At 44.7% G+C, this 14,508-nt stretch overlaps 1 protein-coding gene across 1 annotated transcript in view; it reads right to left on the bottom strand.

Annotated features, from left to right (window-relative positions):
- Positions 1-399: 399 nt before the first annotated feature.
- LOC129479383 (ankyrin repeat domain-containing protein 18B-like) overlaps positions 400-14,508 on the bottom strand; it is a 57,186-nt gene continuing 43,077 nt past the window's right edge. Inside the window, 13 exon segments of the mRNA XM_055272400.2 lie at positions 400-2,219; positions 2,222-2,365; positions 2,466-2,491; positions 2,494-2,550; positions 2,553-2,601; positions 2,783-2,997; positions 3,557-3,752; positions 3,754-3,900; positions 4,386-4,486; positions 7,642-7,687; positions 11,528-11,750; positions 13,400-13,611; positions 14,217-14,498. Of these exon segments, the coding sequence (XP_055128375.1) occupies positions 2,157-2,219; positions 2,222-2,365; positions 2,466-2,491; positions 2,494-2,550; positions 2,553-2,601; positions 2,783-2,997; positions 3,557-3,752; positions 3,754-3,900; positions 4,386-4,486; positions 7,642-7,687; positions 11,528-11,750; positions 13,400-13,611; positions 14,217-14,498 (1,761 nt within the window). The 3' untranslated portion in view covers positions 400-2,156.

Below are 14,508 nucleotides of genomic sequence, written 5' to 3'. Positions count from 1 at the left end.
CATGAGGCTGTGCCTCTGCAGCAGGCAACTCCCCACTCCCACTACACCCCACCCTTCCACCACCCTACAGCCAGCCTACTCCTCCCCACCCTGCCCACCTCTTTTTCCTTCCACCTCACCTGCCTCCCATCCATGATTAAATCACTCCCACCAGGCCCTCATCTTTTTGTCATTTTCCAGTCCCTCCAAACCCTCCCACTCTTTGTTTGTTACCCACTTCTGAACCTGCTTCTACTTTTTCAGGTATCTCTATAGCAGGTTGGCTATGTAGTAATAACACAAAACCCGATTTAAGGGGGAACATTCAAGAAGACTTCAGAAATTTGCATATAAAGAAGCCGTGTGCTAATGGCCAAGACAAATGGAAAAAGGCCTTGAAGACATTTCACAGCTCCTCTCTGCAGTTCTAATTTTCTATATTATCCTAAATAAAAGAGGTTTCATTGACTCAGGGTTCTGCAGGCTGTGAAGGAAATATAGTGTCTTTTGTTTCTGGGAGGAGTCAGGGAGCCTCCTAATTATACCAGAAGGCCAAGGGACAATGAGCTGTCTCCTATGGCAGGAGTAGGAGGAAGACAGAGTGAGGAAAGAGGTTCCCACAGCCTGTTAAACAACCAGATCACATGAAAACTCACTATCAGGAGAACAGCATCAAGGGGATGGTGCTTTATCATTCGTGAAGGATCTACCTGCACCATTTTATAACTAAATCTTTTTCCACCTAGGCCCCACCTCTAATGTTAGGGAGTATAATTCCACATGGGTTTTGATAGGGATATAGAGACAAAACATATTATTCTGTCCCTGACCCCATGAATCTCTTGTCCTTCTCACATTGCAAAATACAATCATGCCTTGCCAGCATGAGTCTTAACTCATTTCAGCATTAACTCAAAGTTACAAAGTCCAAAGTCTCATCTGGGTCAAGGCTGCAGCCTCTTTTGCCTATAAGCCTCTGAAATAAAATGCAAGATCACTGCTTCTAAGGTACAATGATGGTACCGGCATTGTGTAAGCTTTCCATATCCAAAAGGAAGACATTTTCCAGAAAGCTTCTTATTGCTATCTGAGACCTCCTCAGCCTGGCCTTCACTGTCCATGTTTCTGTCAGGATTTTGGTCACAACCATTTAACCAGTCTCTAAGATGGTCCAAACATTTTCTCATCTATCTGTCTTCTTTTGAGGCCTCCAAACTCTTCCAACCTCTGTCCATTACCTAGTTCCAAAGCTGCTTCCACATTTTCAGGTATCTTTATAGCAATGCTCCAGTCCTCGTTTGCCATTTTTTGTATGATTCATTTTGAAAAAGAGGTTTAATTGGCTCATGGTTCTGCAGGGTGGACAGGAAGCACAGGGCTTCTGTTTCTGGGAGGCCTCAGAAATCTTTCAATCTTTGTGCAAGGCAAAGAAAGAGTGAGTTGTCTCACACGGCAAGAGGAAAACATGCAGAGTAGTGAGGTGACATAGAGTTTTCAGTGACCAAGTCTCATGAGAAGTCACTCATGATTGTGAGGACAGTAGCAAGGGGATGGTGCTAAACCATTCATGAGAAATTTGCCTTCAGGATTCAATCACCTTAGACCAGGATCCACCTTCAACATTAGGAAATATAATTCAACATGAAATTTGGTGGGGACACATATTCAAATTGCATCATCAATCTTTGAATATAAAGACATCCACAGCAGGCTTTATCTAGCCAGCTTCTTTGATACTCTTCACAGGGTTTGAGATCTACAGCATATACACTAAAATATTCATACTTCAAAAAGCAATAAAGTAATTGGTATCATTCTTCCAAAAGTTACAATGGTAGTGTAGGAATTCATAGCATGGTTTAAGTCATGTTTGCTACTGTTTCTATTCTATCGCCATATTAACTGTTTCCTACACAATTCTATATTCAGCCGAGTTTCAATTGAGAACAAAGCCATCCTTGAACTACCACCAATACCTGGCACTAGCTCTTTGCCAGTGTTATTATTCTGCTGTAGAAAGCATCCTTGAACTGGAAACAGTGCACAATCGAGTATCTAGTCACTCAACACTATCAATTCCTGGGTGACCTTTTGAAAAAAATAGTATCTCTTGTTGCAAGAAATGCTGCATCTGTGAGTCCATGTTTCTCACTGGAATTGGATGGAAGTGGTGAATTTCAGCCACAGTGTCCAAAGAAATTCTGTTCCTGTGATTCTGACGTCATCAGCTTCTGCACCTCTAAGTCTTCCCTTCTGCCACATGTTGCCTGCTCTCCATGACTTTGGTAAGAGCTTCCTTGTGTATGTGGATGATGTCCGGGATGTTGACCTGGTGTCCCTGAGATAGCACTAACAGGTCCATGACTGGGTCCAGTTCCTGGCTGGGCTGATTGGCAAAGAGCTCACCGACGATGTTGAAGGCATCTCTGGTGAAGTGATGGCCTGGTCCAGCTCCAAGACCTGGCTGAGGCTGAAGAACTGGCCACCTTCTGATGCTCTTTCTTATAGCCGTCACTGTAATCTGCTTGCATGTCAACTCATTGGCTGAGAAGTTGAGCTGAGTGCCCTGTGGTCCATCTTCTTGGTGAAGCACTCAAAGCCGTCAATTTTGCTCTCCCACTCCTAAAGGTTGAGGGCCACCTTGAGGGTGGGCTCAGGGTCAGGAAGAAGCTGGAATTCACCACCTCATCCTTCTCAGCCTTCGTCTTGCCCTGTCTCCAGGCTGTCTCTTCAGTGCTGGTGTGGCACATCAGGAAGTGATGGAAGATGTGGCACTGTGCCCGCACCCAGAAGCTGGCCGTGCGGTTCATCCACCAGATTGGGCCCTTTCTGCACTTGCACATGGAGTCCTTCTCAAGATGGCCTGTGGTCTGCCTCTTGGCACCCAAGAAGCCCACAGTGCTGTAGGAGCCCTCATGCATGGACTGGAGCCCCAAAGGCAGCACACACCCTGCTCCTGAGCCTGTTGCTCATTTCCTCTATGTGGCTCCATCTGCAGCAAAGTGGTTACACTGAGGCCTGTGCATGCCAGGCAAGGCCAAGCTGGCTCAAAGAGCAACCAGCCACCTCTGCAAGGGTGTGCCAGGAGCAGGTGGACCAGCCACCAGCCTCACTCGCTGCCAGTCAGGGTAAATCAGTTATTCTGCCTTGGAGGTAGGGCCCCAGTGCCATCTGCTTTTCCTCAGGACTCCGCTCCATCAGCCGCCAAGTGGCAGCCCTTCAGGCTGTGGGAACCTGGCCACCCCTGATTCCTTGAGTGGGTGAGGCTGGTGGCTGGTCCACCTTCTCCAGGCACACCGTTGCAGAGGTGGCTGGTTGCTCTTTGAGCCAGCTTGGCCTTGCCTGGCATGCACAGGTCCTGGGTACTGACACCCTGCTCTGAGTGAGCTTGTCCTGTCTTGGGCCAAATTCTAACTCTGGCCAGGGCCACAGAAGGCTGAGTCCCCTGGGTGGTAATGCTGACTGCTGCTGGGGGGCCCATAGTGCCCCTCCCCTCCCAGGGTCCAGGATAAGGCCCGACTGAGCCAGGACCCTTTAGGTATGGATCTCGTTCCCCAGCAGGGGGCCTCTGTCCCACAGGTTGGATGAGAAGATGCTGCTGGCTGCCAGGGTTGTTCGGATGCCACATTCACCCTTCCCTCCAGGGACATCAAAGTTTCCAGCTTCCCCTTTGAGAATGACTTCCCAAGGCCCAGGTGCCATCTGGGGCTGCAGGGCAGCTGGCTTCATGCTGCCCCGGCTTCTTCCATGTTGTGCTGGTCACTACCCACCAAGGGGGTCAGATGCAGGCATCAAGTAGGGCGGTTTTCTCTGGACCTGCGTCTTGGTTATCATGGAGCCAGACTGGGCCTGGTGACAGGGCCATGATGGGGTTGTCCTGGTGGTCCTGGGGGTGTCCAGAGGAGATGCAGAATGGAATTGCTGCAAGGATGAATGAGATGACTGTCAGCACAGAACAGGCACCCGATGAGTGCTCAGGGATTACCCTCAGTAGCTGCCCAGAGGCCAAAACCACCCACCTGATAGCGACTGTCCCCAAGCCAGGAGGAAGAGAAGAGAGCAGGTCCCACTCACCTGAGTCTGATCAGTCAGCTATGTTGAGATGTGCCTCTCACCTAGAAAACAATTCTTCACATAGAGCCACTCACAGAGACTGCTGTGTGTCTCTAACTGCTCCACAACACAGAGGCGATGGGGACTCAGCAAGAGTGACATCGTGGGGTGACACAACCCACCACAACGGGAGCCTGCTTGGGTCAAGAGGGCCCAGAGTCAGTGTCCTCTATCCCCTGAACTGACATGTGTGCATGCATTGTGTTTGTGTATGCGTGTGTGTGTGTGTGTGTGTGTATAAGGGTGTGTTTGTTTGTCTTGCTTCTCTGGCCAGGCCTAGCTGCTCCACTCACAGGTGCACCCAGGTCCTCATCATTCTCACCACCGGGGCCCAGGGCCAGGATTAGAGCCTCCCACAGGTGCTCCCCAATTTCTGCCCTCCCCACCGAGGGTGCTTCTGGGGATGCAGAGAGAGGAGGGGCACCCAGCAGAGCAGAGAGGGCTGGCACCCTCTCTAGGTGGAACCCAGGTCGTGTGTAAAGTTGGAGGTCTGCCAAGCAGTGCTGAATTCAACACATCTTCTCACGTTCTCTTTCCAGCTACCCTCCAGGGTGCCCTGACTCACCTTCCCTACAGATGGAGGCAAGGAGACTCCACAGACAAACCCCCTGCCTGAGGTCACACATCGGCTAACTGGCCAGGTTCCTACTGACCAGGTGCCCCCAACGAGGCCCCTAATGAACATTCCTCCATTGACCAAGTCCCACTGACCAAGTCCCCACCGGCCATGTCTCCCTAACCAGGCCCCCATTAGTAGGCCTCATGGACCAGACCCCACTGATCAATTTCCCACTGATCTGGTCCCCACTGACTGGGTTCCCACTGACAAGACACAATTTACCAGGTTGCTGCTCACCTCACCCCGACTGAATAATTCTCCATGGATCAGTCCCAGCTGACTGAGCCCCCTCTGACCAGGCTCTCACTGACCAGGCTCCAAGCCACTAAGGCCCCACACTGACCAGACCTCTAATATACTGAATACACCCCACCGACCAGTTTTTTGTTGTTTATGTTCCAACCGATCAGGCCCCACTAATAAGACCACCACTGACCAGGTCCCCACTGACTAGGCTTCCAATGACTAGGTCACAAGGTACCCACTGGGTGAGCCTTCACTGAGGAGGCCACCGTTAACCAGGTTCCAGCTGATCAGGTCCCAACTGACCAGGTCCTGATGGCTAGGTCATCTCTGACCATGGTCCACTGACAAGGCCCTTGAGCAGCTGTGTTCCAAGTCTGATTACAATGCCGCCATCAGCTCACAGACCCTGCCTCCCTGCATGTGTGCCCAGGGGTCAGGCCCTGGGGGTTTTCTTGGGCCGCAAGGCCTCTCCTCCAAGACATAGGGAAGGGAGTCAGCCTCAGGCTCCAGGTACCCAGCTTCACACTCACCCCGCAAGGTCCTCTGGGCCCATCTCAAAGGAGACAATGAGGTGGCCTGGCACTGCCTGGACATGCCATCTTCCCTATTTCTGAGTGTCAGAGTGGGAGGAAGGGAGGGACATTTGGCAGACAAGACACCCTGTGCTGCTGGGTCTCCCAGGGCCCTTCCCACAGAGCCCCGATCTAGAGACACAGCACAGAGGCTGTAGGGAGACTAATCAAGAACCCTTGAGGCTGAGCTGGGGACCACATGAGGACTGTCCCCAGACAGCTAGAAGGCCCTTTGCTAGTTTCTTGGTACCTCAGTGGATGCGGCAGCTGTTCTTCTGTTGGGGACTAGTGAGCGCGTGATGGGAAGGGCTCGCCTGTGCTTCCTCGGTGGCTCCAACTCTGCTTCTAAGAAAAATTACTCATTCTAGGGCTGCCGTAGAGAAAATACAACATTAGTTTAGAACATCTTATGCCAGAAAGTAAAAAAGTGCTGACAGAGTAATGGGGACAAATCAAAAAGACATAAAGTCAGCTTGAAATGTCTACCGCTGGCCTAATCTTGGGGAACTGGAGCACCAGAATCGTGAGTTTCCCTTCTCCTTTATTTATTGGTTTTATTTCTCCATGTAGAACAAAGAAGAAAATAAGAAAAATAATCATCTGGCAACCATCACAGTAATACTTGTTCAAACACAAGTCATCCATGAAATGCTAAATCTAGTGGGTTTTGAGGAGTAACCAGATATTTACAGAGCTTCAAAGTATCTCCACACAAAATACTATTGAACTACAAAAAGGAAATCATAACACTAGTATGGACAAACCTGGCAGATACTCTTTAAGTCTCCTACTATATATGGTAATAAAAACTGTAAAATGCAAAGAAGCTTTCGATGACCTTTACTAAAGTATCAGTGATGACTTGGTTGTTTGGCTGTTTAAACAGCTGACATTCAGGCAATTCGAGTAGGCCAAACTCAATAATACTGGTGTTCATTTGCAAGATCCACTTAAAACTTAAGGAGGCTAAAAAACATCATTTAAAATAACATAAATATACATCATACATGATATGAAAATATTCTACTTTAGTAAAGATTGTGATGTTTTATATTTTATGAGAAACAAAATTTCATGTAAATAGCCCAGTAATAAAGTTTTATGATCTTTTAAATCATACAACGTTTCCTTAAGATTTTATGGTTAAATATTCTCTTCATTAGATGTGGCTTACCAGTGGATTCTAGAGAAGAAAGTAGACCGGAGCAAGTGCCCAACACAGCAAAAGCTGGAAAGAAAAAGAAAGGATTATGTTCTTTACCTAAAACATTTCAGTTAACGAAGTGTAAGTTTAAAATGTAGAGATGAGAACGTTATCAGAGTTAATACTAGAGCCAGCACTGGAATTACAAGATGAAGATGGCATGGTCCACCTCCCAGTAGTTATATGCTATAACCTAGAAGACAGGCAGGTAATGTCCATATAGAGTCATAGATACCATGACAGGTAAACAGCAGGGCACTACTGGAACATACAGAAGGGACATCTAGCCCACTTTTGTGTCAATATCATGGGCTTTCTGGTGGAGGGGATACATAGGTTGATGACTGAAGGACGAGGAAAATCTTGCCAGATAGAGGGAAGAGGCGAAGGCAAAGAGCCTGCGTAACAAAGAGCCCTGCGGAGTTCTACTCTGTCCACCTTGGTGCTAGAGCAAAGGGCAGAGTGCAGTAAGTGGCGAGAGACAAGGCTGAGTAACCTGACAAGAATTACATTGACGTGGGTGTTTTTATTTCATGGTGAAATTTTTGGAATTTTTCCTGAGAAGAGATGTAAGCCAATTGATGCCTTTGTTTCTGGAGAATCGTTTCAGTGTGCCGGCTGACAGTTCCAAGAGGATGGCAAAAGTGAAGAAATTATAGAGCCAGTAAAAAAGTGATGGATCCACTTCTTGGGAATTTTTTAAGCTATGGAACATGATGAATTAATGGTGCATAAGTATACTCTTCACTGTGAAAGTTTTTGTTTCCACATCTTTCATTAGATGTGTGTAAGAAAAAGATACTGAACGTATTATCTACTAACCCAACAATGAAAAGGAATGCCATTTGCTATTTACACTTTATTACTAAAATAAACCTAAATTTAATTAATACATTTGAGCAACATACTTTTCTTTGTTTCTGTAATTATTTGTTCTACACAGTCCGGCTCCATCTAAAATAAGTAAAATAATAATAATAATAATGTTTAAGTTAAACGAGACATTATCATGAGATTAATATATCACTTACAAAATGTGGCCTTTAGTATTTTTAGTGATTAGACGTAACATGAAGTTTGCTTAAATAGAAAAATAATCACATAAGTAAAGTAAAATTTCTACTTATTCTAAGTTTAGATAATAGAGGATGTATCTGTGTAATGCTGTTTAGAGTAATCTGACAAAAATAGATTATATTGATCTATTGGATATACATAATTTTAGAAAGGTGGTGTTTTATTAGTACAAAGGTTAAACAATGGCCGGGCATGGCAGCTCATGCCTGTAATCCCAGCAGATCACGAGGTCAAGAGATCGAGACCATCCTGGCCAACATGATGAAACCCTATCTCTACTAAAAATACAAAAATTAGCTGGGGGTGGTGGTGCATGCCTCTAGTCCCAGCTACTCGGGAGGCTGAGGCAGGAAAATGGCTTGAACCTAGGAGGTGGAGGTTGCAGTGAGCCGAGATCGTGCCACGGCACTCCAGCCTAGTGACAGAGCGAAACTCCATCTCAAAAAAAAAAAAAAAGAAAAAAAAAGGTTAAACAATTAAAAGTCATATTTTGCAATGAATGTATTGCTTTGAAATTCTTAGCAAAACTCTGTCCTTTATAAAAGTTTAATCCATTTTTTTACTTCAATAAATTTTTTCTTAAAAAGAAATTTACATTCTTTACTTACTGAAAAAAATTTGTATGGTAAAGTTTTCTTTTTTTTGTTCTAGTTTGTATTCTAAATTAAAGTGGTACCTGTGTAAGTTTCTTCCAAAAGTATAGTGAGGAATGCTGAGGTTTGGAGTACAATTGAACCCATCACACAGGTAGTGAGCATAGGACCCAAGAAGTAGTTTTTCAACCCTGGCCCACTCTGTCCCTCCTCATTCTTATTTCCCAGTGTCTATTGTTCCCATGTTTATGTCAATGGGCACCTAATGTGTAGCTCCCACATATGAGTGCAAACGAGATATCTGGTTTCTGTTTCTGCATTAGTTTGCTTAGGATAGTGGATTCCAGCTGTATCCATGTTGCTGCAAAGGACATGATTTTGTTCTTTTCATGGCTGCATAGTATTTGGTATATATGGAATTTTCCAATCTACCTTGAATTTTCAATCTACCTTGGGTGCACCTGGATTAACTCCATGTCTGTGCTGTTGTGAATAGTGCTGCAATGAACATACATGTGCATGCATCTTTTTGTTACAATGATTTATTTTCCTTTAGGTATACCCTTAGTATAGTAATGGGTTGCTGCATGTGGGATTACAGGTGCCTGCCTCCATGCCTGGCTAATTTTTGTAGTTTTAGTAGAGATGGGGTTTCATCATGTTGGCCAGGCTGGTATCAAACTCCTGTCCTCAGGTGATCCGCCTGCCTCGGCCTCCCAAAATGCTGGGATTACAGGCGTGAGCCACCACACCTGGCCAAGCACAAAGCTTTTAACAGAAAAATGGAAATGAACCTTTCAGTGTTTTGTTTATTTAATTCATAAAATGCACTTATTTTGGGTTCTATTAAATAATAAATATATGTTGTTAAGTGTTTGGTTGCCTGTCATTCACTTGTGATTATGGGTGGAAAGAGTTAAGTTGGTGCAAAGAAACTTTAAAAGTGGTATGGGCTGGGCACAGAGGCTCACCCCTGTAATCCCAGCACTTTGGGAGGCTGAGGTGGGTGGATAACAAGGTCAGGAGTTCGAGACCTGCCTGGCCAATATGGTGAAATCCCATCTGTACTAAAAATACAAAAATTAGCCAGGTGTAGTGGCAGGCACCTGTAGTCCCAGTTACTCGGGAGGCTGAGGCAGGAGAATCACTTGAACCCAGGAGGTGGAGGTTGCAATGAGCTGAGATTGTGCCACTGCACTCTAGCCTATGCAACAGAGCGAGACTCCATCTCAAAAAAAAAAAAAAAGTGATATTGAGAGGTGACAGCGTGCTGGCAGTCCTCACAGCCCTTGCTTGCTCTCGGTGCCTTCTCTGCCTGGGCTGCCACTTTGGCGGCACTTGGGGAGCCCTTCAGCCCACCGCTGCACTGTGGGAGCCCCTTTCTGGGCTGGCCAAGGCGGGAGCTGGCTCCCTCGGCTTGCGGGGAGGTGTGGAGGGAGAAGCGCGAGCGGGAACCGGGGCTGCGCGCGGTGCTTGCGGGCAAGCTGGAGTTCCAGGTGGGCGTGGGCTGGGTGGGCCCCCCCACTCAGAGCAGCCAGCCGGCCCTGCCGGCCCTGGGCAGTGAGGGGCTTAGCACCCAGGCCAGCGGCTGCGGAGGGTGTACTGGGTCCCCCAGCAGTGCTGACCCACGGGCACTGCGCTTGATTTCTCACCGGACCTTAGCTGCCTTCCTGCGGGGCAGGGCTCCGGACCTGCAGCCCGCCATGCCTGAGCCTCCCACCCCCTCCATGGGCTCCTGTGTGGCCCGAGCCTCCCTGACGAGCGCCACCCCCTGCTCCACAGTGCCCAGTCCCATCAACCACCCGAAGGCTGAGGAGTGCCAGCGCGTGGCGCGGGAGTAGCAGGCAGCTCCACCTGCAGCCCCGGTGCGGGATCCACTGGGTGAGGCCAGCTGGGCTCCTGAGTCTGGTGGAGATGTGGAGAACCTTTATGTCTAGCTCAGGGATTGTAAATACACCAATCAGCACCCTACGTCTAGCTCAGGGTCTGTGAATGCACCAATCGACACTCTGTGTCTAGCTGCTCTGGTGGGGCCTTGGAGAACCTTTATGTCTAGCTCAGGGATTGTAAATGCACCAATCGGCACTCTGTGTCTAGCTCGAGGTTTGTGAGTGCACCAATCGACACTCTGTATCTAGCTGCTCTGGTGGGGCCTTGGAGAGCCTTTGTGTCGATACTCTGTATCTAACTGATCTGATGGGGAAGTGGAGAACTTTTATGTCTAGCTCAGGGATGGTCAAAGCACCGATCAGCACCCTGTCAGAACAGACCACTCGGCTCTACCAATCAGCAGGACGTGGGTGGGGCCAGATAAGAGAATAAAAGCAGGCTGCCTGAGCCAGCAGCGGCAACCCGCTCGGGTCCCCTTCCACACTGTGGAAGCTTTGTTCTTTTGCTCTTTGCAATAAATCTTGCTACTGCTCACTCTTTGGGTCCACGCTGCTTTTATGAGCTGTAACATTCACTGCGAAGGTCTGCAGCTTCACTCCTGAAGCCAGCAAGACCACGAGCCCACCGGGAGGAACGAACAACTCCAGATGTGCCACCTTAAGAGCTGTAACACTCACCACGAAGGTCTGCAGCTTCACTCCTGAGCCAGCGAGACCACGAACCCACCAGAAGGAAGAAACTCTGAACACATCCGAACATCAGAAGGAACAAACTCCAGACGCGCCACCTTAAGAGCTGTAACACTCACCGCGAGGGTCCGCGGCTTCATTCTTGAAGTCAGTGAGACCAAGAACCCACCAATTCCGGACACAATATGAACCACAAAAAAACTATAATCAAGTAAAGTAAGACAAAGCATTTCAAAGTATACCATCAGTTATTAGGCAATAACATGGATTTTCTAAAACCTAACTTAAATGCAGCTTTTAAAGAAATTTTAAATGTGTCAATTTAACCACATTTATTGAATAAAGTTAACAAATGGGTGTCTCTTGAAAATGAGAGCTCCAGGGAATTAAAAAATGTAAAGTTCCCATTTCCTTTCTGTGTTAACACAGCTAATTATTATCTTAACATGCATGTGTCAACAGAACAACTCAGTATTTCACCAAATTATAAACAAGAATTATATTAGAGAAATGAAACCCAAAAGAGAAACGGTCATATAACTAACCTCAGTCAATGAGTTCTTGCAGTCATTTGAAGTCTGTGGGTTTGAAGTAGGAATTCTTATGGCCGTTTTGGGACTATATTTTCTGTCAAGTCCTATACTATTAAGATTTTAAACAGAAGGTAACTCTGGGTCTGGCATCATAGGAAGAGTGCTGAGAAAATATTTTATCTGCTGCTTCTCCATAAGGAGCTTGGTGCTGATCATTGCTATTTTCTCATCCGATCTGTAAAGAGAGCAAAGACAAATGCTTAGTATTTCATTTTTCCTTGAATGATTCTTAATGACTTGCATTTTTTAAAAAGTTGCCCTGAGAGTAAACCAAATTACCCATTAAACAGTGTTTTCACACGAAGATGTGTGAGAGCATACCTCTTGTAAGTAATGGTAATTTTAAAATCATTCTAAATAAGTATATGTGTTTCTAAGGTGATTTCTACTGAACAAGCAGTTCAAAGTAGACAGGGAAGAGAAATGGCTATCAGTGATGTACGGCTCAACAGGTAACCTAGCTGCCTTCCAAAATAGCTCTACTTATAAGATTCTGAAGATTCCTTTAGAAATACTTGTATTTAAAGGGTAACTAGGTGGGAAAATGATTATGTTAATTTGCTTGACTATAAGAACTACTTCGGCCGGGCGCGGTGGCTCACGCTTGTAATCCCAGCACTTTGGGAGGCCGAGGCGGGCGGATCACGAGGTCAGGAGATCGAGACCACGGTGAAACCCCGTCTCTACTAAAAATACAAAAAAATTAGCCCGGCGTGGTGGCGGGCGCCTGTAGTCCCAGCTACTCAGAGAGGCTGAGGCAGGAGAATGGCGTGAACCCAGGAGGCGGAGCTTGCAGTGAGCCGAGATTGCGCCACTGCACTCCAGCCTGGGCGACAGAGCGAGACTCTGTCTCAAAAAAAAAAAAGAACTACTTCACTATAAATAATTATATGAAAACATCATGTTGTACTCCTTAAATAATGTAGATTAAGAAAACTAAAATGAACAAAAATAATCTAGAAATACTTGTGTTTAGTAAACCAGTTTCATGTTTCACCCTTGTACATTTCACCCATTATCTAAGAACACTTAACTATTTGGCACTGAGGAATAACTCAGAGCAACAACTCCTGGGGGAAAACTAGACTGTTTGGTTGGTGATTAAAAAGAACTAAAGCATCTCTGAAGGCAATTAGCCCTCAACACTGTGACCAAGGCACTGGAGGTGGGGCTTGTTCTTTCTGCCTTTCACACACCCCTTCAGGTTGAACAAGGTGTTATTTTTGAACCACCTTGTGGATTACACTTCTTTTCATTCCTGTGATGATTATTCCCTCTTTCACAAGGATGCCTTTATGTAACTCCTTGAAAATGTTACACAAATAGTCTTTCTTGAGGCACCCTCTAGTGATAACACCTAAAGATCACAATCAAAAACAGTCCCTGCCTGAGTGCCAGGATGTGCCCAGAGTAGCAGTATCACTTGACACTTTGGGTTTAGGTTGTGATCTACCAAAAAATAAATTAAATTCATTAATATTTCCATTTAGGGAAATTCTGACAAGTAATTTTATAACAAGATCACTTTATTAATCATAAAGCTTCAAAAATACTTAGTGGAAAAACTAACAGGTCAGGTTAACTACATGAGACTTTTCACGGGAAAAAAGCCACACAAAAACAAAAAAAGAGAAGAGAGACAGAAACTATCCTTGATGAACATTTTAAAGGTAGGATTATTTACTAACATTATTTTCCAAAATTACATTATGAAATTAGCATTCACTTCCCACTGATCTCCTGAAGCCATCTCACTAAAAATTATGCTTTCAAAACAAATTAATGAGCTTAATTCATTTTCTATGAGTATATGTTTTGACTTACTTCATTAATTTTTTTGACATGGAATGGTTAGCTTTCAATGTTATTGCAAAGGCTTCCTTATATTCTTCTAATTCAGTTGTAACCTCTTCATAAGCAGTTTTCATTTTGGAGAATTTACATTCCACATCTTTAAGTGTGAGTTCCTTCTTTTTTAGTAAAGCTGTATTATCCTTGTTTAACTGCTCTAATTGTTTTTCATTTTCTGCTCGTTCCTAAAACAAATGAAAAGAATATACTTTTAAAACAAATAAGTTAATTACCACATGTTTGTTGCCTTTCATTTTGAATCAGTGATTCGAAGAGCAATTTTGAATATGTTAAAAAGAGGCTGAAGCTTAAAATATTTATCAGCAATATCAACAAAACTAATAACTGAATTCAGAATTAAGTCTGATTTATAAAAATTTGAAATCATAATTATGTTAGTATTAATGTAATCTGGTCCTATAAAAAGTAATAGAATCCATTTATAATTTTAAAAAGTGAACAATGAACAACATAGCTTAAGACCAATTCAAAAGTATCATATAATTTCTAAATCACAGTTTTCTCTTATGCCAACTGGTCTTAATCATCAAATTCCCCCTTTTACTCTATAGTGAGAATCATTACTTTGAAAGATTGATTTTGTTATAATAATAATGGAAATTTAAATATTTAAAAGGAAAAAAACATCACTGTTTTTTCTAGAACTCTACAAAGGAAATTGCCGTAAGAGAGGCAGAGGAAACACAATATATACATATCCAAAATATAGTTTGCAGTGAAATAAATGAAAGCCCATTACAGATAAACTTACCTGATTTTAAAAACTAACCTGTGACTGGATTTCTACTGATTTTTCTATTGCCTGCCTTGTCCCTTCATCCAGCTCCGATTTATATTCTTGTGCTTTACCAAGTTCTACCATATCTTTTTCCATATGTGTCTTAAGATTTAATACTTCTTCTTCCAACATCTTTTTATCCTTCTCAAGTTTTTCACATTTCTCTTGTACTTTTCTCATAGATAATAACTCCTGATGAAGAACTTCATTGTCTTTGGCCAAATTGACACATTTTGAAGATACAGCTTCCTTCTCGGCCATAAGATCATCAAACTGCATTAAT

This window comes from Symphalangus syndactylus, chromosome 3 (genome assembly GCF_028878055.3).
Source record: "Symphalangus syndactylus isolate Jambi chromosome 3, NHGRI_mSymSyn1-v2.1_pri, whole genome shotgun sequence".
Classification (NCBI taxonomy): Eukaryota; Metazoa; Chordata; class Mammalia; order Primates; family Hylobatidae; genus Symphalangus; species Symphalangus syndactylus.
This window is presented reverse-complemented; position numbering and strand designations above follow the sequence as displayed.